Source organism: Lycorma delicatula, chromosome 4 (genome assembly GCF_047948215.1).
Source record: "Lycorma delicatula isolate Av1 chromosome 4, ASM4794821v1, whole genome shotgun sequence".
Taxonomy (NCBI): domain Eukaryota; kingdom Metazoa; phylum Arthropoda; class Insecta; order Hemiptera; family Fulgoridae; genus Lycorma; species Lycorma delicatula.
In genome coordinates, this window is record NC_134458.1 from 62,122,905 (window position 1) to 62,150,123 (window position 27,219).

General features: G+C 32.3%; 1 protein-coding gene across 1 annotated transcript in view; it reads right to left on the bottom strand.

The window, feature by feature from the left end:
- Dhc62B (Dynein heavy chain at 62B) overlaps positions 1-26,782 on the bottom strand; it is a 253,254-nt gene extending 226,472 nt beyond the window's left edge. The window contains exons 1-10 of the mRNA XM_075361705.1: positions 26,591-26,782; positions 26,277-26,420; positions 21,028-21,147; positions 19,747-19,880; positions 18,596-18,761; positions 16,807-16,961; positions 14,086-14,193; positions 9,365-9,477; positions 7,909-8,060; positions 5,502-5,677 (exon numbers count right to left, since the gene is read on the bottom strand). Coding sequence (XP_075217820.1) covers positions 5,502-5,677; positions 7,909-8,060; positions 9,365-9,477; positions 14,086-14,193; positions 16,807-16,961; positions 18,596-18,761; positions 19,747-19,880; positions 21,028-21,147; positions 26,277-26,420; positions 26,591-26,767 — 1,445 coding nt within the window. The 5' untranslated portion in view covers positions 26,768-26,782. The remainder of the gene's footprint in view (positions 1-5,501; positions 5,678-7,908; positions 8,061-9,364; positions 9,478-14,085; positions 14,194-16,806; positions 16,962-18,595; positions 18,762-19,746; positions 19,881-21,027; positions 21,148-26,276; positions 26,421-26,590) is intronic.
- Between the last annotated feature and the right edge of the window lie 437 nt (positions 26,783-27,219).

The following is a 27,219-nucleotide window of genomic DNA, read 5'->3' on the forward strand; positions in this document are numbered from 1 at the left end:
GGATGCCGTGCTGGAAAATTGGGATGGGCCCATGATACTCATGGGTGACCTCAATGCCAAACACGTGTCATGAAACAGCAATCTGACAAACGCGAATGGCAGATTGCTGTACGAAAGAGCGCGAGCCCGCCGTTTGGTTGTCGTAGGCCCTGAGGTGCCCACATTCGTTCACAGCACAGGCAGACATAGGCCTGATGTGTTGGATATCGCAATCATGAATGGGGTAACTCCCGTTCATGATTGAAACGATAGAAGACCTCAGCTCGGATCATTCCCCTGTCTTGTTGGAACTGGGACAGGCAAGGGGCGGCCGAGATCCCCCACCTATACCCCGAAGGTCAGTTAACTGGAAAATATTCTACGAGACCCTCCAACGGGAGTACAGGCCGGTGAATCCTGAGCTCCTGAACACCCAGGAGGAAATCGACGACACTGTCGAACACGTCACGTCGTCAATGACCGAGGCCCTGTCAGGCAGCTTAACGGCGAAAGCGCGCACAGTTGTTCGAAACGACCTCCCTCCTCATATCTCCGACACCATAGCGGAGAAACGACGATTGAGGAGGAGATATCGAACCACCCTATCCCCCGTTGATAAACGGGCCTTTTATAATCAAACGGACAGGGTGAAACAACTGCTGACAACACATCGAGAGGATTCGTGAAACACATACCTCGCCTCGATCTCTGACGACATCTCCTCGGTGTTCAGGTTGAACAGGAGACTACGAGAAGGGAAGAAGCCTCGTCATCCGGTTGCGGGGCAGCGAGGTTTTCTTGCATATTCGGAGGCGGAGAGGGCTGAGGTTTTCGCCGACACCTTGGAGGAGCAATTTACTCCAAACCCCCCTCCCACCACGAACGACGAGCACACAACCGAGGTGGAGTCCTTTCTTGTCGATTATTTCTCACAGGTGGAGGACGCCCCTCTAGAGATTGACCAAGTCACTGAAGCGGAGGTTTCCGCAGCCATTAAGGCCACAAGCCCCGACAAGGCCCCGGGTGTCGACGGAATCAGCGCCCGTGCATTCCGGAACATACCGGCCTCCGTGATTACAACTATTTCGGTGATATTCACGTCCATTTTGTACGTTGTATATTTCCCGAATTGTTGGAAAACGGCCAAAGTCGTATGTCTACCCAAACCGGGGAAAAGTTTACTTTTACCCCGGAATTATAGGCCAATCTCCCTGTTACCGGTATTGTCTAAGTTGTTCGAGAGAATTTTCCTCGAAAAACTGAGGGAACGTTGAGTGACTTGGAGGGTCACTCAACGACCCTCCAACTGGTAAAAATAATAGATGACCTTGTCGGAGGCCTGAACAGAAAAGCGGTGACTGCAGCCGTTTTTCTGAATGTGGCCAAGGCCTTTGACAAAGTTTGGCATAGCGGGCTGCTTTATAAACTAGAACAATCGGCGATTCCATACCGCTATGTCAGACTGATGCGGTCATATTTGCTAGACCGACGTTTTGTCGTGCGCGTAGGGGAAACAATTTCCTCCACTAGAGAAATAGCCGCTGGGGTTCCCCAAGGAGCAGTGCTTTCTCCTTTCCTGTACACTTTGTACATAAACGATATGCCGCTGTTTCTTTTGTTACAGATACTCACAACAGCCACCTCAACAAACAAAAGAATGGTTTCTTCACTGCGGCCACGCGGTCCCCCCCCAAACCCTTCCCGGACACACGTGTGTCTGGAGATTAAGATTATGATATGTAGTAAAGAACTTGCTTCTTCCACGAAGGCGATCGCCGCCCCATACCCGCGATCGCGAATAGGTATCATCAAAAATTGTAAGTTCCCTATTCCCTTTCCTTTCAAGAAAGATGAAGAGGGAACGAGCCCAGCAGCCACCTGCCCAGCGGCCACTGACTGAACAGAAGATCGAAGAAAGAAAAAACCTGCACTTTTCCCCGCTCAGTCCTTCGGGGCCACGGGAATTTCAAGGTTAATGGCATGTAACTTCGGTTACTGCCAATTCTCGGAAAGTGCAGGCCAAAGAAGAACAAAGAGGTCATCGGAAGGAGAAGAAGAAGAAGAAGAAGATAGAAGACCGTCTACGCGACCCAACGTCCCGGACCGTAGTCCGAGAAAGAGGCCAGCAGAGATGCGTCCTGAAGGGCAGCCGACAAAGAAGTGGTGAAGAGGTTCTACTCAAACTTTCCCTTAAAACTTACAATTAAATTAGTTTAAATCAGCAATTGCGACTCCTCCGGAGAAGGGGGCGCATTGCTCCCTCCTTATAGTTAGTGCCCCGTTGTGGCGTATTCCTGCTAGCCTATGTAGCGTTAGCACTGAAAGGACTTCAGTGGACGGTCTGAAGGGGAATTACGTCGGGAGAACAAGGTTTTCAAAAGCCTAGCCTTCCTGGACACTGTCCAGGCTCTGCAATCCGAAGGGAGAATTTGCAAACTCTGCATTCCATTCCAGAATTCGCAATTCATCGTCGACCACCACCTGGAGAAGACCAAGAAGAAGAAAAAATGGAAGAAGACAGAAGAAGTCTCCTGGCCGGCTCAACGTGGGACCTCCCGACGGATGCCGACATCCCCGCCGGAGCAGCCGGCCCGCCGAGAGAGCCGCTGGACGCGGACGCTACAGTCCCGCTGCAGCTCCAGCTCGCCGGGCTCAGCAGCAAGAGTCGGCCCAGCGTGGATCGCTCGTGGAGAACCGTCTCGGCCGCGCCGGCGAAAGACGACCGATGCCGACCCGACACTGCGGTGGTCTGGGGGCCACCACTGCCACGCTGTAATTGGGACCCAACTGCCGCTGAGGGACAGCCCGGTCGGACTTCAATGGACGAGCCGCAACTCCCCGACTTCGCCGGAGACCAGCTTCCGGAAACAACAGCTCTTCTCAGAGCTAACGCTAAAAAACGGCCCTTTTCAGGGCCACCGCAAGGTTATGAATTACGTGCCGTCGAAGCCATTCGGTAGCAAAGTAGCAAAGCAGCATTTGCTTTTACCTGAAAAGCAAATGCTGCACAATATTTTATCCATATATAAAATTAGATGGTTACAACCCATCCAGTGAATAATTTTTTGAGCTATTGTATAATTCTATGTAAATAATTATCTTAAGATATCAATACAGTTATGTAGTCTATGAAAAGGGTTACAATGAATGGCTCAAGATTTTGATGCAGGACATTAATAAACAATAAAAAATTAAGGGACACTTCTCTGAGGTACTCCAGTTCTACATCCTAAAATGAGGATCTAAATTTTAGGTCTGTTTTCTAATCAAAAGATGAAATTTCAACTATTTGTTTACAGTCGGTATGGTATATGACTTCACAGATTGTACGCAGCTCCTCTGAGACCATAGCTACTATGTTTTTTCATCAGTAAACCATGTGGAACTAAATCAGATGCTTTACTGATATTGGAAAAAATTGAAAATAAAATTATTTTCGGAATTATTACGGAATTTAAAATATTTTCCAAATCTATGAAATGTATGCGTCAGTAGAAAATTTTCCCTAAAACCACACTGAACGTTTGTTAATATGGTATGCTTTTCAAGAAATGTTAAAAGTCAACTTTTCATAATTTTTTCAAACACTTTAGAAAATATGGACAGTAAGGAAATTGGTATCTAATTTTATACATTAAGTGCAGATCCTTTTTTTAAAGGGGGGAAATAACACCAATGTCTTAAGGCAGTTAGAAAATACTTCATGGCTGAAAGATTCATTATTTAAATTTGTAAGGGGGTATAACAATAACATCTAAGATTTCTTTTAAAATACTAGCAGGAATATCATCAATAAAACTATTCAAAGTGAATTGTTTTGTCTGATATGGATAAATATTATTAATTAAACTATAGAAAGGATTTATTAAATAAATTTGCTATATGCATAGAGGATGAAATAACAGAAGTTTAGTTGTTTTGAACTTTTTTGGAAAGTTATCTGAGCTGTTTTATTTTCAAATCCCGCTTTCAACTTTTGATAACTATGCACATGGTTTTAGATTTATTGCTTGAATATTAATTTACTATAATATAATAAAATTATCATAATTTTTAGAAGTATGAGTAACTAGCGTAAATTCAAATGTTGTTTATCAAATAATTCTGGAAGTTATCAGTTAAACCATATTTGGACATTTCACAGATATTTCTTAGAAGAGAACTAGGTACAATTTCATAGAAATATTCATTTTCTTTTAGTTGTTTGAACTGTTCTTTTTTATTAAAGGGCAAGCTAGAAAGAAAACCTTCTGAAACACAAAGAAAAATGTTAAATTTGTTAACAATACAGATAGATTTAAACTAAAACCCATGAATATTTAAGTTCGAGTAGAAAAGGGTAAAAATAAAATTAATTAAGAAAAAATATGTTTTGTTGAATCCAAGAACAAATCTAACAAACAATAAAACAACCAGAGTTATAATAAATCAATAATAAAACATTTAAATGTTAACAACTGCTTACTAAAAGAACACTAAATGAGAATATTAGCTATACATTTTTAGGGATTACGGGTGATAAATATTTATTCCAAGATACATATGTTCATGATGTAGCAATTTTTTGTGATAAGACACTCAGTCATCTGCTGTGAATACTGGAGTCTTACATCCTCTTCTAAATTTCTTCTTCTTATTCAATAACATCTTTTCCTTTGTTTCCTTTCCATCGATGTACTAATATAATTTCTCTTCACTTTTAGGATACCGGTCACTAATATAAACACTAACTTTTCTTAATAATTAAAAATAAATTCTCCCATTTTTCCAAATATGTTTACAAATACCAAATTTATATGAATATAACTAAATTAATAGAATGCTGTGAAACAAAGATAACATGTTACATTCAGAAAATTAAATGAAAATCACATTTTAATATAAGCCCTTTTCATCTACCAAGTTTAATCCACCGTCCTAACACTATAACCCGGTAACTTAATTTCTTTATTTTCTTTTAATTTATAATCAATTACCTCCAATCAATTTATAGCTTCAGTTCATATATTTTGGAAACTTTAACATTGGGGAGATTTAGAAAATTTCAAAATGAAACCATAATATTAAAAAAAGAAGTTTTTTTATGATTATTTGTTTTATATATATATATATAAAAGGGCTGTTACTTTATTTACTAACTACTTATAAATTACATTTATACTCTCAGTGTTTTGAGGAAAGCAGGGCTACATCACTACGGCCTAGCAGCTAACACCAGGAGGTACTAGTGACACAGTATCCGTATTTCTGTACTACTCATAGGTACTTGCAGACGGTGGGAGAGTGTTCGTATTTCCTATACTAACAGTGATGCTACAAAAAGTTTTTCAAGGACTATCTACATGATCCCACTATACAACAGGAACTAGGTAAAATTTGATTTAAATGAAATAATGTCCCCTGTTCATTTACCACCACACCCGATATATATTTTCTACTGTGCTAGAATTGAAACTGATAAATTAAAACTGCTAAGGCTTCTACTTTAATATTTAATAAAATAACTGTTCAAAGTAGATTACCTTGGAAAATATAATCTCTTTTTTTCAAAATAATCATCGACTCCATGTTTTATTTGCTCAATGAGAATTGAAAAACTATCAAGCGTTTGAAATAAATTTTTAGAAGAACAATGTTTCATCACATGCTTATCCTCTGTTATACAATGCATCAGATTTCTGTAAAGCTTATCGAATTCCTATAAACAGAAAATAATTAAAAACAAGAAAGCACAATAATAAATTATAACAAAAAATTAAGAAATTTACTGACAATAACCTGTTAAGTAACTGATCACGATTACAAAATAATCATAATTTTATCTTTAATTTCTAAATACTAAATATATCACTGAATACTAACATAATAATGTAATTTTCATTTTCTGTGAACGATCGCATTCCATTCTATCACAAAATGATCGCTTTTATTCTTTTAAAGGTGGTTGAAGTAAACTCGCCTCCATTCAAACAATAACTTAAAAGAGTAAATTGCAATAAATTTAAAAGATTAATTTTTTCAAAAATTCTACTGTTGCAGTATCATACTGTAATCAAATTAGAATTTAAGAGATGATCATTACAAGCACTAACCCGATAATTTTCTGAATTCAAATAGTTATCATTTACATGTGAATGGCTACTCACTCAATCGGTCCATCGTACTTCTCTCTTTTTTACCATTCTGTACCTGTCTCAGTCTCAATACTCCTTTAGTCCTGAAGAGAATGGGAAGCAATTTAATGGCATTGTAGACTATGAGTTACTGCAAGTACATTGTCTTACTATGACAACGGGTTTATTTTCAGCCAATCAGAAATAAATTTTTGAAGAGCCCTTATAATAAAATTCTTCAATCTCTGGTATACTGTGTTTTCCTATCATAATATTCAACTCCTTTTCTTTGCTTATTTCTAATGTGTTTAATTACTTTTGTTTTACCCTTGTTTACATCAAAAAACCGTTACTTCTTTCCATAAATATTTTTAATTCCTTCTTTTAATACTTTCTGAACTTCAGACAAAATAGAAAGTAACATCGGCGAATCTTAATATTTTAATTTTTGTCCACAGATTGTCACTGTATGCTCAAATATTTCTTTTAGATCTTTTACCATTTCTTCTGTATGGCAAAGCAGTAAGGATAGGCATTCTCACCAGACTCCTTTATGAATAGAAGCCTGATCTTCTTCAACTTTTTCTTTTATCACAGCTACCTGATTCTTTTACTGACTACAAACATTTCTTCTTTCTCTAATTAATTCCTATGTTTTTTTATATCTTAAAAATTCTTTTTCATTCAACATTTTTAAATGATTTTTCTCAGTCTATAAATACTGAATATTAGTAGTTATAATTTCTGTTCAGCCTTCATCCACAAATTAATCTAAATACTGCAACTGCTTCTTGTGTTCATAAGCTTTTCCTTGAACTTAACCATTCTTCATTTACCCTCTACTTTTATTTTAATTCTTTTAAAAATTATTATTAATTTGGAAACATGAGATGTTTCAATCACAAATTATAAAGCGAAAAAAAAAACTAAATTAAAAATTAAATTATATAAAGCGAAAGTGCAACACATTTATTTGATACTGTTTTCATCGATAAAGTAAAAATAAAGTTTTTATTTAAATCAGTGTACTTCTTTGATCACATAAACTTTTCATAATGTGAACAACTTATTTAGTCCTTTGCCTAAATAACATAGTAATAGTACTAGATGATTCAAAAAGGACTTCACAAATTTAAAAGCATATAAAAATTTATTTAGTTAACTTACAGTTTTGATTGAGATCTCATTTCATAGCAAAACACATCAAGTTTTCAGTCCCGTGGTTCATTACCACTGAATTTGGCCACCAGCACTGTCACCAGTGTTGTTAAAAATTTATATATTTACTGGTGTGGAACATGCTTGCTGTGTGTTTTGGTTTCACAATTTGCAGTCATCAATTGCAGTTCAACATAATTTTCCTAAAGAATATTGTAGAGAGCCTCCAAGTACTCCAATTGCACAGCCACTTCACTCCCCATATTTGACCAAGGAAGGCGCCTCCATCATTTTTATATGAAAATGCAGAGAGATTTTCTTGGGAAAAAAGCAGCTATAGTTTTCCATTGCTTTCAGCTGCGCAGTACTCAGAGGATTGACTATGTTGATATGACCGTTTAAGTCATCCTGACCTACACCCTTAACAACTACTGAAAGAACTGCTGCCCTCTTTCAGACTAAGGAATCATTCCTTAGTCTGGCTCTCAACAGATACCTCTTCGATATGGCTGCACCTTCGGTCCAGCTATTCTGTATCACTGAGCACTCAAGCCCCCTCACCAACAGCAAGGTCTCATGATTCATAGAGGGAGTCTCCCATTATAATTATATTTATAATTCTAATAAAATTTACAAAAAACATTCTTTTATCACTTACATGATACAATGCTGACTCTTTCACCATCTGAACAGATATACTTTCACAAGCAAATAATGGATAAAAGTTCATCCACTGTTGTTGAACATTCAGCCATTGTATAAGGGCTCTGCTCAGTCTTTGTAACAAGTTGTACCATTGTTTCACTTCATCTGAAATAAAGCAAAGCGAAATGGTAAGTATGTATAATGACAAGGAAAAATGCAGAACTGTTGTATACTTACTCATTATATGGACGCTGATCATATTTTTTACTTTCTATAATATATAAATAGTTTGCAAGTAATATACTTGCAAACTATTTATATATAATATAATATACTTGTGTTTTAGTCCCATGATAATTATAAGTGACCAGAACTTGGAAATTTCTAAAACAAGTGATTGAAAAGGGTTATTACAGCCAAAATACGGTTTCATCAAAACTTTAGCTAAATACAATTTTTAAGATGTCTAGCACAGCGTCAATGCTTTTTATTTTGCCACTGCACTTCCCTACAGCCTTTCAATCATTTAGATGAACACTCCACTATCCTGGTTTAAAAAACTTACTGTGGGTCAATTGCTCCATGAATGTGTTTTTACTTTGTTTAGTAGTATAGAATACTACCCATTTGATACCTGAACTAGGAAACACTCATGTGTTCACTGCAAACCACCCCAAACAAGAATTTGTCACTACTGTGTCAAAACTCTGGATTATTTTTTTATCGATCTCAATAATTTTACCTTCCCATCCCGTTTTCTCACCTGTGAGATATGTTCCTTCAGTAGATATACACATACCTCATGCTGTAACTGTCCCAACCAACTATACTACTATTCTGATAACCATTTTAGGTTAATGTACATCACTTTACAGATGTCAATTCACGTGACCGTGCATAAACGAAATAAACATACCACCATTGAGAAAGTTTTCTTACAATATTCAAACTGATCCCCAAATTGTATAACAAAATAGCTTTTGTTAAACAATGTCATCGCTTTAATAAAGTATCAAATGATACATCTTTTTTCCAAATATGTTTGCTCAACAGAACATTGTCATGTTGTGGAGATTCAAATGCAGTTTCATCAGAAATGGGTAAGCCATATTCTGTGGGCCATTTCAAATATTAGCCATTGTATAAATCCATTGTTTTATGCAGAACTGAGAACTCTACAAAATAGACCAGGTATTTGTTAAAGGTCAGATATTTTGGTTGCAAGGACAGTAAATGATAATAAAGCTTGTTTACCACTTTTCTTATTTCATATAATACACTGAATTAAATAATAATTAAAAATGTCTAACAGCATTAGAATAATAAATTAAATAAATAGATTTAGTGCCAAAACACAAGCGATGCTCAGACAACAAAAAGTGCTGACTATTGTGATAGCAAAAACAAAACTTTTTTTGTTCAGAAAAATCAAATCCATAAATGAAAAGGCAAAATGACAAATTAATTACCTTTTACAGGTTTAACAAAAGCTGAACCTCTCATTGATAACGTTTTGATAAGGTGAATATCAAGTAATGTTTGAATATCATCAAGACCAGAAATAATGCAGATACTTCTTTCTCTGAAAACATGAATTCATGCATTTCACTGCTTTAAAATTACAACATTTTTCTAAAAAAACCATTCCAAAAAACAATACAAGAATGTAGAATTTTGATTGCAAAATTCCACTTACTGATAAATACAAAAAACACAAACACAAAAATTGATAAATACAAAAGTGTTATTACAATGGCTAATTGATAAATAAGTGATAAAATGACACTGATTATAACAGTAGTCATTAACCTACAACATGTGACGACACTTACTGATAGCATACATTCAATTAACTATACAATTTTAAATATATATATTTTAATTATTGATGATCATTAAATTAAATATTAAAAATTAAATTTTATGGTGTTTCTACGTGTAAGAAATGTACAAATAATAATATTTTTAGTTCATTTATGTTTGGGGTTTACAATTATAATTCTTAGTCAAATTTCCATTTTAATAAGTTGACATTTTGTTCACTGTGAATTAAATGGCTCATATCACGAAAAATCTTTTCAAAAATTTTGAAAATGTTTTTAAATTAAGTTATATAAATCTTTCTTACTGTTCACAGGCCCACCTAGGAAGTACAGGACTTTTGCAGTGCTTGTGTGCTCTGTTGATCTGAAAGCCTTGCCAGCAGCAGCTTAGCTATTTGGAAGGCTTCCCAAGTCAGACAAGTCAAAGTCAGGAGCCAAAATAAGAGCTTCTTCATAGAAGTGTCTGATCCCAACATTGTAGATGGCTTCAGAGCAGTGTCTTACCTACATTATGAGTGACTGCAATCAGCATCTGTTTCACATTAGGGGCAGCTGATCTATAGAAAGTAATGCAACACTGCCACCAGATGACTCTCCAATATCATGGCACAATTTTCATCAATTAAATTGCTTCTGGGTTAGACACTTGAAAGTAATCAGACACTTGAAAGTAATCAGCAACAGGTGGAAAGAAGATACAAATAGATACATGAAATGTCAGAACATTTATGCAGGCAAGTTAGAAAATTGAAAGAGAGAATAAACAGAACGGATATAAACAGAAAATAAATAAAGTGAATTGGAAAAGAGGAGGTTATGATATAACAATATATTATTTAGGAAACAAAAAAAAAAAAAAAATAGTGTGGAAGCACTATAAACCAAGAAGTACTAAAATGTGTACAAAGGATGGTTTTGACTAATGACAGTTGCTATCAGAATAGGAATGAACCAAAAGGATTTGCTTTTAGTATGAGTGTATATGCTGACCAGTCGTCTGAAGGTGATACAGCTGAAGTAATATACAAATGGTAGAAAAAGATCATCAAAGAGGAAAGGTTATAGAATAATAACTGGGGGACAAAGGCTGGGTTAGAGGCAGGTGAGGTGAACAAATAATGGAGAAAATATAAACTGGACATACAAAATGAAAGAAGAGAAAGGCTTATAAAGTAAAGCTGCACAAACTGAGCAGTTTGAACTAGGAAAGAAGTAAGGTAAAAATGTTGTCTATCACTAACCTCATCTATGTTGAAAATATGATGAAAAATGCTCTAGAAGGTAATAAAGAAATCAGTATAGGATGAAAGAGAATAAATTGTATCAATTCACAGATGAAATAGGTTTTTTAAGAGATGAATCACAGGATATTGAAGAGATGATTTCAAAATAAGAAGACACTTTGATAGAATCTGGAATGAAAATGTATAATAGGAAAACAAAAGTAATGAAGAATGGAGACAATAACCTAATGAAAGTAGGGGTAATTAAATCGGAAAGACAAACACTTAGGTACCATGTAACATTAGATTGCAGAAGTGGAAATAAAATAAAAACAAGAATAGCAATGGCTCAGGAAACATTTAAGATGAACTTGAAGAAGTGTATTTGTGAAATATTATGTTTAGAGAGTATTTCCAAATGGATCTGGAACATGATCATGAAGAAAAAGAAAAAAAAATAGCTGGAGGCATGTACGCATCAAGGAAGTAAGAGATAATTAAATTGACAGGCAAAGAGGAAAATGAACTAAAATAAGGAAGTGAATGGGAGTAGAAGCTTAATCAGAAAATTTGGAATTTGAATGCCAAACAACCAAAACATAACATTGGAGGACAAGACATTGATTAAAACAGTACCAAAAAGAACAGTGGAAGGTACAAAAAATAAAGACCAAAAAAGAATAAACATTATAGACAACCTGAAAGGAAGCGAGCACTATCAGGATCTTAAAAATTTAGCTGGGAATAAAGAAGAGTGAAGACAGACATGATGAGCAAAAGCCTGCACATCATATCTTAATCATAACGATGACTAATAAAATTAAGGGAAAACCTACATATTTTTATTATTGACTTCTGTCTTTACAGCTGCATGAGAGGTGGGTCAAAAAATAAGTCACACTCTTGCCGTGTTCTTGGACTGAAAGGGATATATTAATGTCTTGTGGTGGCAGCACTGGTTGTGTTGTCTTTACACTTCCCCAGCAGCAATTCTGTACAAAATTCAGTACGTATGTAGTGTCGTTGCCAACATGGCGTGACCTCTAGAGGTTTCATCCAGCATAGAAGTGAGTTCAGTAGTCCGATTTTTCTGGGCAAAAAATTACAATTGTTGTGAAATTCATTGCCAAACTGTTGAGGTATACGGTGAGAATCCAATCTCATGCCCCATGATCACAAAATGGTACCAAATGATCAGAAACACAAGAACAAATGTGAGTAACAAATTGCGTGCTGGGGGTACTTCAACTGCAAACACAACAGGTAACACGGAACGCGTGAATGAAATGATCTTGAATAACCAGCGCATTAAAATTAGAGAAATTGCAATTGAACTTAACATCAGTTACAGTAGTGTGTTTGCGATTATTCATGATCAGCTTGGTTACAGTAAGATGTGTGCATGGTTGGTGCCAATTTATTGACCAACAATCACAGATATCAACGTTTTGCATCTGCTCTTTCTTTTTTTCAACGTTATTCCAGGACTAGTCCACAGTTTTTGAAACAAATCATCATAGGGGATGAGAGCTGGGTGCTTCATTACATTCCTGAGACTGAACGAGCATCACATGAATGGAGACACAAAAATTCGCCGCAGCCAAAAAAAGTGAAAACATTCCCACATGTTCAAAAGGTTATGCTTACAGTCTTTTTCGATCCTGAGGGAGTTGTTTACAATGAATTCATGTCCCGAGGAACAACAATCAATGCTGAATCTTACTGTGAGACTTAAAAAAATTTGTGTAAAGCCATTAAAGATCAAAAACCCAGAAGATTGAGCGATGGGGGTCATTTTTCTTCACAACGCTACTTCTCATTCAGCTCATGTGACAAAGGAGTTACTGCAAAAATTCAAGTGGGAAGTGTGGTCTCATCCGTCTTACAGCCCTGACCTAGCACCCTGCAACTACCACCAGTTTGGTTCTTTCAAGCAAGAATGATGAACTGAAGGAAGCAGTCCTTAAATAGTTGAAGGAAATTGGATGAACTTTTTATGAGAGTGGAATTGAAAAACTTGTCACAAGGTATGAAAAGTGTTTAGAAAAACATGGTTATTATGTCGAAAAATAGATAAAAATATGTAGTTTTTTGTTCAATAAAAAAAAAATTGTCTTATAATATGTGTTTGTTTCATAGACGGGGTGTAACTTACTTTCTGATCGTCCCTCATATTCAGGCAATAAAATTAAAAATGTCATGGTTAAGGATCACTATTAGTAAATTTCACAACACAGCAAGTCCAGAAATTTAGTTTCACATCTCTCTGTCACACACCCCCCCCCCCACACACACACACACACACACACACATATATATATATATATATATATATATATATATATACATTTAAATAATATTTATCTAAAGAGAATAATTAATAAACATTAATTTTATACATAAAAATGCAAGCAGGTAATGGATACATTCTGATTATTTCCACTAGCAATTTCCATACAGCAACAATGAAATGATCATACCAAAAAAAAGTGGTGTGTAAATGCCGGCCGAAAATAACACCACTAAACTTTTTTTCTTGCATACAGAAAATTATGAAGAAAGTATCAGTTTATGTGAACATACATGTTTGTATATAAAAATATTTATGAGTTAAATATTGTTCATGATCGACAATGTTAAAATATGTATAAAAAAGATTTTGATAAAAAAATTAATTTGGTAGCAAAGGAATAATTAGTCTAAAAAGCATACTTGCAAATTCGCTTTCATTCTGTTATTCTCTTGCAGGTCAAAAACCAAAATTATCAGTACTAACAATACAGCCTCTTTTTCTGGGATCACACTGATAACTACAGCATATGGATCACTGCATGCATACAATATTAATGAAATTTAGATAAATTAAAATCATTCTGATTCTAATGCGATTATAAGATTTTCAATAACTTATTCTGAAAAACGGAAAACGTTCTTTTTTTTAACTTGTACACAAGTAATTTTATAGTTTTTTTTTTAATTTTCAAAAGGCAGTGTAAATCAGCCTATAGTAGAAATATTAAAAGAATGTTTAGCCTAATGTAGCACCTCAAACAGTTACAATTACTTAAGAGGGTAACACACAAATAGTATTGGTTACAATAAAGAATCAACCTAACATAATACTAATTATAAATAATAACTTACTCAAAGTACTCAGTCGTAAATACCATATCGGACCACTCTAAATACATTTTTTCCAAGTTTTGCTGAAGCCGGTGTTCTTTTGTAGCACCAATGCTTATTATTTCAAATCTATAAAATAAAAAAAATATTAACTTTCAGCAAAAGATTTTATGTTCATTTGTAATTAATAATAGCATTTGATATGACTGGGCCCCCACTAATTGTGTAGAACTCAGGTGTTCTACAAGAAAAGTATTATTAAATATGATTTCAGATTCTGGCACTTTTATTTTTGTTGCTGATTGTTCCATATAATTTAGAGCGATCAGATCATTGAAGATCTAGTGAAACAAGAGAATCAATTTTTGTTGTCAGTAACACTGAGGTTTGAATTTCAATACAGCTTATTACCTTGTAGCAATTTTCTGGAGACATCATATCACCTACAATGAATGTGTTGATACTTAGCATGCCTCTCCAAAATTACTGATTTATGATTATGAATTCTGGATTAAGCGTATGAATAATTTTCACAATGCTGTAATTTTCATTAAGTGCATCTGGAAACCAATCAGCTGCATATATTTTATTAATTACTATTTCTCTAATTACATTTATTCTCTTTATATAAGTACATCATTTCTAAAAAGTAATACTCTATTCATAAATAATTTTATTTAAATAATGAATTCATTGAGTTGACAGTCTACAAAAATTGTTCAATATATTTTTAAAAATTCATTATTTATTTATAACTTTATTCTGTAATTTACAATAATTTAATAATGATCAGCAAAGAAGAGGTATTATTTTATAAGAATTTAATGAATTAAAAGATTTGAATCGGCATATATGTTAAATGCAGCATTATACTGTTTGTAATATTTGACAGATTTAGCGATAATTTTATATTTGTATTATCAATCTTGAATTTTCTAAATAATTGGGGATTTTAAAATCAAATCAAGAACTTGTCTCGATGAATATCAATATTTTTTGTTTTATTTCTTAAATTTTTTATTTAGTTTTGAACTTAATTTATTAATTTTTTTTTTACTGTCCTTATCTCCTGTCGTTAGCATTTTGCCTTACACTTTGGTACAATCTTGAAACAGTGCTAGCTTATTTAAAATGATTACATATCAAGGATAATGACAAATTGTGAGATCGAGTTAAAGGCTATAATATTAAAATATATAAGTCACATTAACGAGCGACTCTACAATAAAACTGAAGTGAATGCTGAAAAAAGAAAGTACAGTATATTGCTTATGACCTGATGGTTCTGTATCTCCTGGATTGGCTCAAACAGTAGCTCTGGAAACTTAAAGGTGTGAAGTAGGGATAAAATTCCAAGAGCTACATTTAACAGACATGCTCCCATAAAATCCCTGAACAATGCAATTGTAATCGTACCAAAGGTAATATGAATTAAAAAATACTGGATGAAGTTTCACTGAATGCTACCAGGTAATGACTGTAAGAGTCAATGTTACTTAAATTTTATTTAAAATAAAGTAAATAAATAAACTTATGTTCCGCAAAAATTTAGGGAATCATTCTGGCAATCAGTCAATCAGAAGGAACAGAAATTATTTATTAGCGACCTGTTGGTTCCTGAGACCACAGGTGACTGGTCCCAAATTTACAGTAAAAAATCTCACTGCTTATGATTTCAGTTTCAATTTTATTTAGTAAAGTCAACAAAAGAACATACACAATTTTGTTAGAACCAAGAGAGCTAGTCTGACCATTTTCTATGACTATTTATAAGTAAACCATCACCGGTTATTTATAGTCTAACAGCCAATTTTAGCTCACTAATGCATCAACAATTATGCAAAATCTAATCAAAAATGATGAGACAAGCTCTAACTAGAATTACAAAGTATAATTAGTTTATTTTCCCCACTTACAGTTCTAGGTATTAATCAATTCAATTATCTGAATGACCGAATACCGTACACTACCACAATTTACACTCCTCCTTCTGAATCCCTGAATATACTGCCAAAATTTACATGCCTCCTTACCACACACCAATAATAAATTTCAATCAGCCAAGGTCACAGTAGAAGAAAAACATGTAACTTTTAAAACAACAATAATCATTGTAACATTTTTTTTAATTGACATATAACAGAATAACTGAACACAGGAGCTATGTAAAACAGTAAAAAGAAAATAATATGATGGTTCCAGAACACCTGAAATATCATTCAGAGTATCATCTAAGGATAAAAATGTGTGAAAAAAGATAAAGATTTAATGATTAATACCTTTCTTTTTCCTGTTTAGCCTCCGGTAATTACCTTTCAGATAATACTTCAGAGGATGATATGTATGAGTGTAAATGAAGTGTAGTCTTGTACAGTCTCAGTTCGACCATTCTCCTGAGATGTGTGGTTAATTGAGACCCAAACACCAAAGAACACTGGTATCCATGAACTAGTATTCAAATTCATGTAAAAATAACTGACTATTAGGACTTGAACGCTGGAACTCTCGACTTCCAAATCAGCTGATTTGGGAAGACGCGTTTACCACTAGACCAACCCGGTGGGTTTAATGATTAATACCAAATTTTATAAACTGATTTTCAAATTGCTTAAGTCAAATCAGGTTGAGTGCAGTTACCATTTGAATGGAGAGCTGCATGTTGTGGCATCAGTGGCCAGTGAGTAATAAACAAATAATGCAGAAAAAGAAAAATTATAAAATAAAATTACATAAAGTACTTACTTGTCAAAAAGATTTCCCAAATGGTAGTTTACAACTTTCTGCAGAGTAGTCCCTGCATTTGGAGTAAGATCAAAACCAGCCAGGTCAGACATTTCATGCCAGTGTTGGTCTGTAAGTGCTGGATTGCACATTATACCGACCAACTGAATATGCGGCTGTAAATAGAAGAAATAATAACATCAAAATAAATATAACTCAATTAACTTTTATAAAAGGTGACTTAACCAAACATATACTTGTATTTTGCTCATTCAAAAATAAATAGTGATCACTGCAATCACACTTATGATATACATGCAATTGAGTATGTGAATCCACACACACACACACAAAATTTTAATTTATAAACTCAGTGAATAAAAGCAAATGTAGTTTATTAAATTATTAAATACAAATTAATGTACATTTCAACTGAAAATACCTTCAGACAGTAAAGTCCAAAACAAAGAGCAATGAAAAAAGCTTCATAATGGTAGAAATTTATATAAAAATAGTAATTATAAACGAATACCTCAGCTAAATATAATTTAATACCTCACAAAAATTACAGTTAGCTCTCCAGAAATGAGTAATGTACTTGACTCTTAACTGAAAAAATTTACTTCAATAGCATTAAGAAGTACTTACAGTAACAATCTAAGTAATTCAGCACCTTTTCTGTGTACAGAAGTTGTAGTATATTAAAGATTGGTACTCTTATCACAGATATTATTCGACCTGTACGTTAGAAAATCCAGTTAGCAATGGCTGGATACCAACTAATTTTGTATTTTATGCCTATGACTAAGGTTCTATGGATTTAAACACAAAGGATATGATGGGATTTTAAGGGTCAGATTGCATTTACTTGTACCATTCAACCACTAGAGAATACAGACAGTAAATACAAAATGAAATTTGTTGGATATAGTAAAAATCAGATTTTTAGATATAGTAAATCATATCAGTTTCACTGATTATATAATCAGAGACAAAATTTTTTATAAAATATTACAAAATTAGAAGAAAGCCTGATAGAAAGAAAATAATTATTAACAAAATAAACTACAAGTACAGATGGTTCTATGAAGGTGGTCACACTAAAAAGAGAAGGACGAATATTACACATTTGGAAAGCAAATATTAATGGAAAACTGAAAAAAAAATGAAAGATGAAGTTATCACTACTTACATCTTTATTTTCTATAAAATGAAGCGATTGAAGAAAAAACTTTTTTAAATATTAAAATGCAATTGCTTCTAAAGAAAAATTTTATGGAATGGTAAAACTCTTTCAGAGTTTTCCTATACCAATAAGAAACTGATCGTTACAAAATAATAATCAGAAAACTGCACAAGTACTCAAAATACAAATATGAAAACAACTAAAGAAAATAAAACTAACAGATGAAGCAATAAATCAAATAGCCCTTTTAATGGGAAATCAGAAAAATGGACAAATAAATATGATGTACAATAGTAATAGGGTAGATCATTTAATAAGAGCAGAATTCAAAGAAGTTGTACTGGCATAAAAGTAATAAAATAACATCAAATGTAAAATCAAAATCCAGAAGTAAAGGATAACAAACTTAAAAAGAAGGGAAATGTTGTGAAAATATACACAAAATATCAGATGAAGGACAACTGTTTAAGGAACAGAATGGAAAATGGACATCACTAGGGCCATGAATCTGCCTCAGGGTAAAATATATTATGATGATAATAATAATCATAACTATAAAACTAAAATTTATAGCCAACAGACATTAATTAGAAGAAAGTCTAACTAAATTAGATGCATACTTACTCTAAAGTCTTTAATACTCTGCAGCGTTTCATGACATAGTTTTAAAGGTGCTGGCCAATTATTAAAATCTGGATCATCAACAACGCCTCTGTAACGTCGGGGATAATTATCAACAGCATGCTGCTTGCATTTTATTTTGAAAGCTTTTTCAGCTTCAGTAATTTCTCTGCAAAGAAAATAAATTTTCTTAAAATTTCAGTGAATGCAAATCCCCCCCGCAATATTTTAATTTGGTACCTAAATAAATATATATTTTTTTGAATTATAAATTATTTGGGTAATAGAAGTCAAATTTCTATTTCTTCACAATAGAATAGTACATAAAATCACTTGAAACATTAATAATGATGGTAATGATGTAATAAAAAAACTGCTCAAATGCATTTATAAGAACATTAACTAACTAAATGACAGCAAAGGAAACCTTCATTTATTAAACAAATGTACTGCGTAGAAAAATTTCTACCTCCTTATACTGAGCAGTACTGTATATCGAATTATCCATAATAATTTTAGGAAAATTTTGAAATGGTTTAAAATAACTTAAATAGTTCAGACCACTGAAAATGACTTTTAATCTGTAGTGTATAATCAGAACAGTGTAATTCCATTCAAAGCTAAACATGTACATATCTAAGTTACTAGCATCTCTGAAAGAACATAACTTTTTATTTTTTTTTATTAATTTTAATACACAAAAGATATTCTTTTCTAAACAGAATATGTTTTCTGATGGAATTGTTTTACTAAACAGAACTGAGTAAAGAACATTAAGTCAATAAACAAATTTTATACACATAAATTTGTTATTTGCAGAGTTGTAATCACATCTCATCATCTATGTCCTGCAGTAATTACATCACAACCAATAATTTTTATAATTCAGTAAACTTTACAAATAAATCTTTACCTTACATTTTTATGTTGGATGCACAATGCACACCAGATTAAGTCAGATTTCTTAGGTTGGAAGGTGATAGTAGTTAAACGTAAAGTAAAAAGTATTAACTCATTTTTTTAAAAGTTAAACATTTTTAACAAAAAATAAACAATTCGATGTATCTTCAAATCTATGTGTAAATTAACTGCAGATTTAACTAATTAATATATAAAAGCTTTTCAAACATTTATAGTAAATTAAATAAACTTACTTATAGAATTCTTCAATGGTTTCTTCAACATCAGAAAGAACTAATGCATCAAATGCACCATCCATCCAAACCTTTCGAGTTCTAAACCATTTGTTACAAGTAAATATTAATTTGGCAAAAGGATGTATAATGCTCTAAAAAAATAAGTAAATACATAAACAAATACATTGACAAGAACTATAGTGAAAATAACAGAGACCAATAAAAGATTACACTGATTGCAGTGTTACAAACACACACCACACACACATGCACATACACCAGAATGATTAGGTTAGATTTATATGCCAGTATACCAAAAAAAGAAGTAAAGAATTTTATTTCATTTGTTAAATGATAAATTGGCTGTACTGACAGCCAATTACGCTACTAACAGTTTGTAAAGAGAAACTAATGCAATTATTACAGGATAAATTAATACAATGATATATTAAACAACATGACAAAAGCTGATGAAGATGAAACTTTAAAATTATTAAAAATCATAATGTTTTGTTCTTTCAAAGGCTTTTTGAAGCTATCAATACCTTCTATAGTGAACTTTCTAGTAGGATTTTTGTTGATTGTAACTATCTTAAAAAGATTGGGAAACCCCAAGTAAGTAATCGGAAAATGTATTTATTTAATTTACAGAATGTTGAATTGTTTAACATGTTGTTTTTGTAAAATTTTGAGTGTCTTTTAATTGCATATAGGTCAAATGTGTTACGAGCTTGGTTTTTATGTTCTTTGAGTAATTAATATCGGCAATTTGTTAATGTTTTTTAATGTATACATTCCATTTTTATGATGAGATGATTAGTAAAGTTGTTTCTGTGACAGAAGAAGCAGTATATATATATATATATATATATATATATATATAGTCATATTTACACACAAATACAAAACAGTTGAGAAATGAAATAATTTCTCCTTCCACCTTCCCATACATTATTTTATTCAAGGAAAGGTTTTATACCGGCAATTTTTTTTTTTTTTTACCTCTTGGCTCTTGTGTTGCAGGAAGGTATCCAAATGAAGTAAAGGATTTCTTCTATAAAAGATTAGTGCAATTTGATAATTTTGTTTTATTGATCTTTTCATCCTTGAGCTTAATGAAAATCTACAGTTCAGAAAATTGGGAAAACATTTCAATCCCATACATATTGTATATTATTATACCTTTTTAAAAATTCTGTAAGATATAAGGCTCTGATAAATTAAAAAAAAAAAATTACGGCATAAATTTTATTGTACGTGAAAATTTGTGAATTTTTAGAGTTCTTATCTCATACTTACTTTCAGTTCATCTAATTCTGGATAAGTAGTAAGTGGAAATTTCAGTAGTGTTTCTTCATTGTTAATCCAAACAACTGTTTCTTCAAATAATTCTAACTTTCTTAAAAACAACTGAATATACTGAAACAATAATAGTTAGAAGGACAGGCATTACAATTCACAGTTTAGAATTGAATTAAAAAAAAAAATTACTTCTTATACCTTTTCAAATGTCTTACATAGTTATTTCTGACTGCAGCAACAAAAATCCTGATGATAAATAACATGAAGTAATCCACCATCTACTTTTCTCATTAATAATTAGCTGTTCAGTTACCCTGTGACTGCATAATAAAAATTAACACATAATGCTAAACAATTAATTATTTGAATTTTGTTAAAAGTATCAAGATATTCTTTTGAATCTAATTCAGTCTTAAAAAATAAAAGCATTTTCAAATAAACCTTCTGAATATATTTAATTTAAAATCACAAACTTTTAAAAAATAGTTGTTTAAAAAGCTGAATTATAAACATATAGTATAGCTGAATATAAACATAATAAAAAATAAGTTTTTTCTTTACCTTGCACCATAAAACGCAACCAACAAAAACAGGCTTTCAACATACAAAAACCAACAATGACATGTATAAGGTGTGTCCCAAAAAAGACTAACTTTTTGTAACAGCACACTAACCAGTACACAGAGCATCCTAACAAGTGACACACTGACTAATAGCAACTTTTGGAAACAATGCCGTTTAATGAATCATGTTACCACTGCTAGTTTTCAAGACAAAACAGCTGGAATAAACATATGTACTAACCTCTTGTATTTTTAACAATGTGAAAATAAAAAATCTTGAAGCATAACTTGTGTTAATTCTTGCTTCATACTTGGCAAAAGTTTCACAGAGACATTTAAGATCCTTCAGTAAGTGTTTGGGGAAGACTGTATGAGAAAATTGCATTTGCTATCAATGGTTCAATCATTTTAAATGGGGCAGAACATCAAGTGATGAAGAACCCAGACCTGGATGACCTTCCACATCAGCAAATGTTAACAATAAATGTAGTTCATGAAGATCACAACTTAACAGTTCAAGAGATTGCTAAAGAAATGGGCATCAGCATAGGATGATACCATGCAATTTGGATGGAAAAACTTGACATTTGTCCTGCATTTGCTGACCAATGATTAGAAAGAGAATTGTGTCAACATCACTCAAGATCTCTTTCGCCATTCCATTGCTGATGAAAACTTGAACAATATTATAATAGGAAATCAGATTTGGGTTTACGGCCATGATGTGGAAACCAAGATATCATAGTGATTGAGAAAAGATATCATAGTGGGTGAGAAAAGGATCATTCCAAATAAAAAAAGCTCACGTGAATCATCAAACATGTAGGTAATGGTGGTTTTTTGACTGGAAAGGCTTTGACCATTATGATTTCATTCCTCATGGTCAGACAGTAGCAAGAAATTCTACATGGAAGCTTTATGTGTTTGAAGGATGCTGTATACAGAAAGAGGCCTCAGCTGTGATGGTTGGATATAACAACACGGCAATGTACCAGCTTACATGTTACCTCTGCCATTATCTGACAAAAAAAGACAACTATTGTCCTCATCCAGCCTCCCTCCAGACACGGTCCAGCAGACTTAATGCTCCAATTCCCAAATTGAGGGTAATCTTGAGAGGGTGTCATTTTCAAACCATAAACAAGATAAAGAAGAATACAAAACAAAAGCTGCACACCATCTCTAAAAATGCATTCCAGGTAAAATTAACAAAATGGGAGAAATGATGGGAGCACTGAATTGCTAGCAATGAGGATTACTTTGAAACAGATAACACTATGTAAAATTTAAATACATTAATAAAGTTTTTATTACTCAAGTTCAGTCTTTTTTTAACACACCTCATTCTCTCATACACAATACCTTGAAGCAGGGTTTCCCAACCGGTAGTGGCTCATTTTATCAACTTGGGAATGAAATGTTTAAAAATTATTTGCTCTATAAAATACAATACTGCAGGTAAAGACCACAGTTGCTCAGACATTTCTTTAATTTTAATGTGTAGAAAGAAAAAAGGTATTAATTAGGTCAATTATTTGTAAAGTTTTTCGGTTTTATTAAATTATTATGCCACTGACCAGGAATATTTTTATTCAGAAATGGCATCACCAAAGCACTCTTCAGGATGCTCCAGTTTATCTCAGTCTATAGAGGTTGTATGCTGATGCTGGCCAGTAGCTACCAAGAGGGCAGCAAGGTAGGTTCGTTGAGTTATTTTGTAATATGTGTACATACAGAACCTTTATTTATCAGAAGTTGTGAATGAAGTAACAAGTGGTTTCATTCAGGTATAAAAATATTTGTTTCTATTTATCACAACATTAGTCATTACTATATTTAACAATTACTGTAGTTACCTAATCATGTCAGTACAGGAACCAGAGAAAATGAAAAACCGTGCATACAACTATAATTTTCACGAAGAATGGGAAGAGAAATATTTTTTTAATTTATTTTAAGAACAAATGTATTTGATTTCTGGTTCAATAGCTACTATTGGAAAAAATGCAACACAGAACAACATTTCATAAAAAATATGATACTGAATATCCTCCAGCAATTTAAGAAAATCTAAATTGAAAGAAATGAAAACCACACTTGTTGCCAAATAATCATTGTTTACCAGGTCTGTGAATAAATCAAAAGCTGCTACGATTCCATCATTTAAGATTGCACATATACTTGCAATGCACAAAAAACCTTTTGATGATGGCAACATAATTAAAGAATCAATGCTTTCTGCATCAGAGATATTATTTCAAGAATTTAAAAATAAGAATGAAATTATGTTAGCTATCCAAGAAGTTCAATTATCCAGAAATTCAGTCACTTGTAGAAGAGAAGCAATGTCCAAGAATATCAAAGCACAATTAAAAGATAATTTTAAAAAATGTGTTTTTCTAAGTTTACAGTGTGATGAATCAACAGATATCTGCAACGTAGCTCAAATAAATATTTTTATAAGGATGGTTTTTAACGATTGCTCAGCAAAGGAAGATATACTGTTAGTTTTGCCATTAAAAGGAAATACATGTGGGGAGGACATACACCAAGTTATTAAAAACCATATTATAGAAATTAATCTTCCACTTCAAAAACTTCTGTCCATAACAACAGAAGGCGCACTTGCCATGGTTGGTTCTGCTGTTGGCTTCATCACGTTTTGCAAGAACAATGCTGTTTCCAAATTTTTTTCACTACCACTGCATCAAACATCAACATGTATTATACACAAAAGTGCTGCATTATGAACACGTCATGAAAATTGTTCTAGAAATTGTCAATTCTATTTGTGCCAGACCACTTCAGAGCAGATTATTAAAAAAACTGACTGATGAACTCAATGCTGAGTATGGAACTTTAATGTTACATTCTGAAATTAGATGGCTTAGTAAGAGAAAAGTCCTGCAATGATTTTTAGAGCTTCTTCCAGAGATAAAACAGTTTGTAGAATCTATAAACGAAAATTATGCAGAACTTAATGATCATAGCTGGTTATCTGATTTAGTCTTTCTTACAGACATAATAAATAAAATGAGTATACTCAATCTTGAACTTCAGTGAAAAGAAAAAACTATTATTCAGTTAATACGAAGTATCAATGCATTTAAATCAAAATTAAATTTGTGGATGGCCCAAATAAAGGAATGTAACTTTGGTTACTTTTCAAATTTGGAGTACTACGTTAAGAAATAGAAAAAAATTGAAACAAATAAATATTCTGAATCTCTCACTAAGCTTAAAAATACTTTTGAAATTAGATTTTCTGATTTTCGTAAAATTCAGCCAATTGTTTCATTCATTTTAAATCCATTTGTTGATATTAATATTTATGAAATATCACAACAAATTAAAAATATGATAAATAAAAATGCTACTAATTTAGAAATTAAAATAATTGATTTTCAATCTGATTTACAATTAAAAACAAGAATATTACAAACATATTTTTGGATACTCATAGATGAGAATAAATATCCATTCTTAAAAGAAACTTGGCTACACTCCTGCTTTGGATCAACTTACCTTTGCGAAAGTAGTTTTATAACTACTGTTACAAACACTGAACTTGCTAAAATCAAATTTCAGATCCAGGATGACTAATGAACATCTGAATGACTGCATGAATTTAGCTATAACATTGTATATATCAACGTACAAGAAACTGGCAGAAGAAATGCAGTGTCAGGTTTCACATTAAAATATGTTTTTCTTATATTTAATTTGTATTTGAATTCTTAATAAATTACGCATTTTCTTTAACATATTGTAATTTTTTTTGTGCATTATATATGTTTTAAATTGAAATATTAGAAGCAAAATATATATGTGGCTCACCAAAAAATTTTTAATTCTTAACTGGCTCAAAAATGGTTAAAGGTTGGACACCATTGCCTTGAAGCATCCAACATCACACCAACTACCTGCTGTTAGAAGTATGATCCATAAATTGGTTGACACACCCATGCTAACTGACATAAAGAATGAGAATACAGATCACAAATTTAAAAAATCTGGGTAGTATGTGGCCTTCAGAACATAAAATTAAAAAAAAAAAAATGATATACAGAACTCAGTCATCAAAAGAACACAATGCCCCATAAGTATTGTGAAAATTGAAACACTGTGACCACACAGTGCTTATACCTACCATAAAAATGCAGCTTTAAAGATATAATGAATACCTAAAAACCTTCATAACCATTAAAATCTGTTAATCACTCATAAATGCAAATCATAAATCACTAAACATTAATAAAATTAATTCAAATATATAATGCAAAATTCCAACAAATTTTTCAACCACCAAATTTATGTTTGCTTAATTCAAGAAAACTGTCTGAAATTTCATGATCTAACATCAGAGTGAGATCAGCAGCAGTTGCTTAAGATGGTTACAAGAGCACCTGAAAATGCTGTAATGTGAGTTTTAAAAACATAAAGTTTAAAGAGTTGATAGTTTTTAATCATTTTTGTTGCTGGCAGTAATGGATAACAGATGGCAAATGTATTTCAATTAAAACATAGATCCAGTTCACTTTACACAAAACATCGATGATCCACCATAAATTGCACTTATCACACCAAAAAGGAATAAAAATTAACAGCCAAAACAGTAATTTTCTTTTAACTCATTGCACCTATGTTTACAGAAATGTAAAAAAAATATGTTTAAAAAAATACCTGAACATAATCAAAGATTATTCTAGTATCTTCCATGTTACTAAGAAAGGAAAGTGAAGGGCCAATATCTTCTAAATCTTTATTCAGTTTTTCAATAGTCTTTTGTAATCTGTCTTCCAGATCACTTTTTGTCTGTTCAAACATCTACAAAACAAAATATAAAAATGAAATCTGTTAAGAATTTTTTTAAATAGACGAATTTGTCTAAAAAGTTAAATTAATTTATTTAACACCATACATAAATAGAATTAAAGTGTAACAATAAAGCTTAGAGATTGAAAATTATAACCAATATTGCATAAAAATTAACTCACAACAGTGAATTCTTCAAAAATTGGTATCATTTTGTGAAGCCAGTTGATTAAATTTGTAATTTTTATAACATGTTCTTCAGGTAATTCAATAAAATCTAATATCCTTCCATTAACTTGGCAGATCTTTAAAATCTGTGACTTTTTATTTTCCATAAATTCTGATGTAGAATATTCCATATATTTTCCAAGTGATACTAATTCAGACGTTGTCTTAGGTACTGTTAAGGCATGTACTTTCAATAAACTAAATTCAGTAGAAATCCTAAAACAATGACATTAAACAATGTACTCTTATTAGGTGAAAAGTGAAATAAAAAATTTAATCAAACAAAAGTTTTGTAAATAAAAGACATACAAAAATGTGATATATATTTTACAAAAAAAAGAATATACTTTCCTTTTGTTTAAGTTAGTTAACTGAAATGTAGTTTTCAAATTAAGCTCCAATATTTTCATTCATACTAATATACATTCAAATCAGTAACTGAAAATTTTTTAGATAATTTCTGAATACAAAGGAATCCAATCCCAACCTAAATTACCTGACTTCTAAAAAAACAAATAATAACTGAGGTATGTCGTGAGATGAAAGGGTTCCATCTTAAAAACTAATCTCTGAAATATACTGG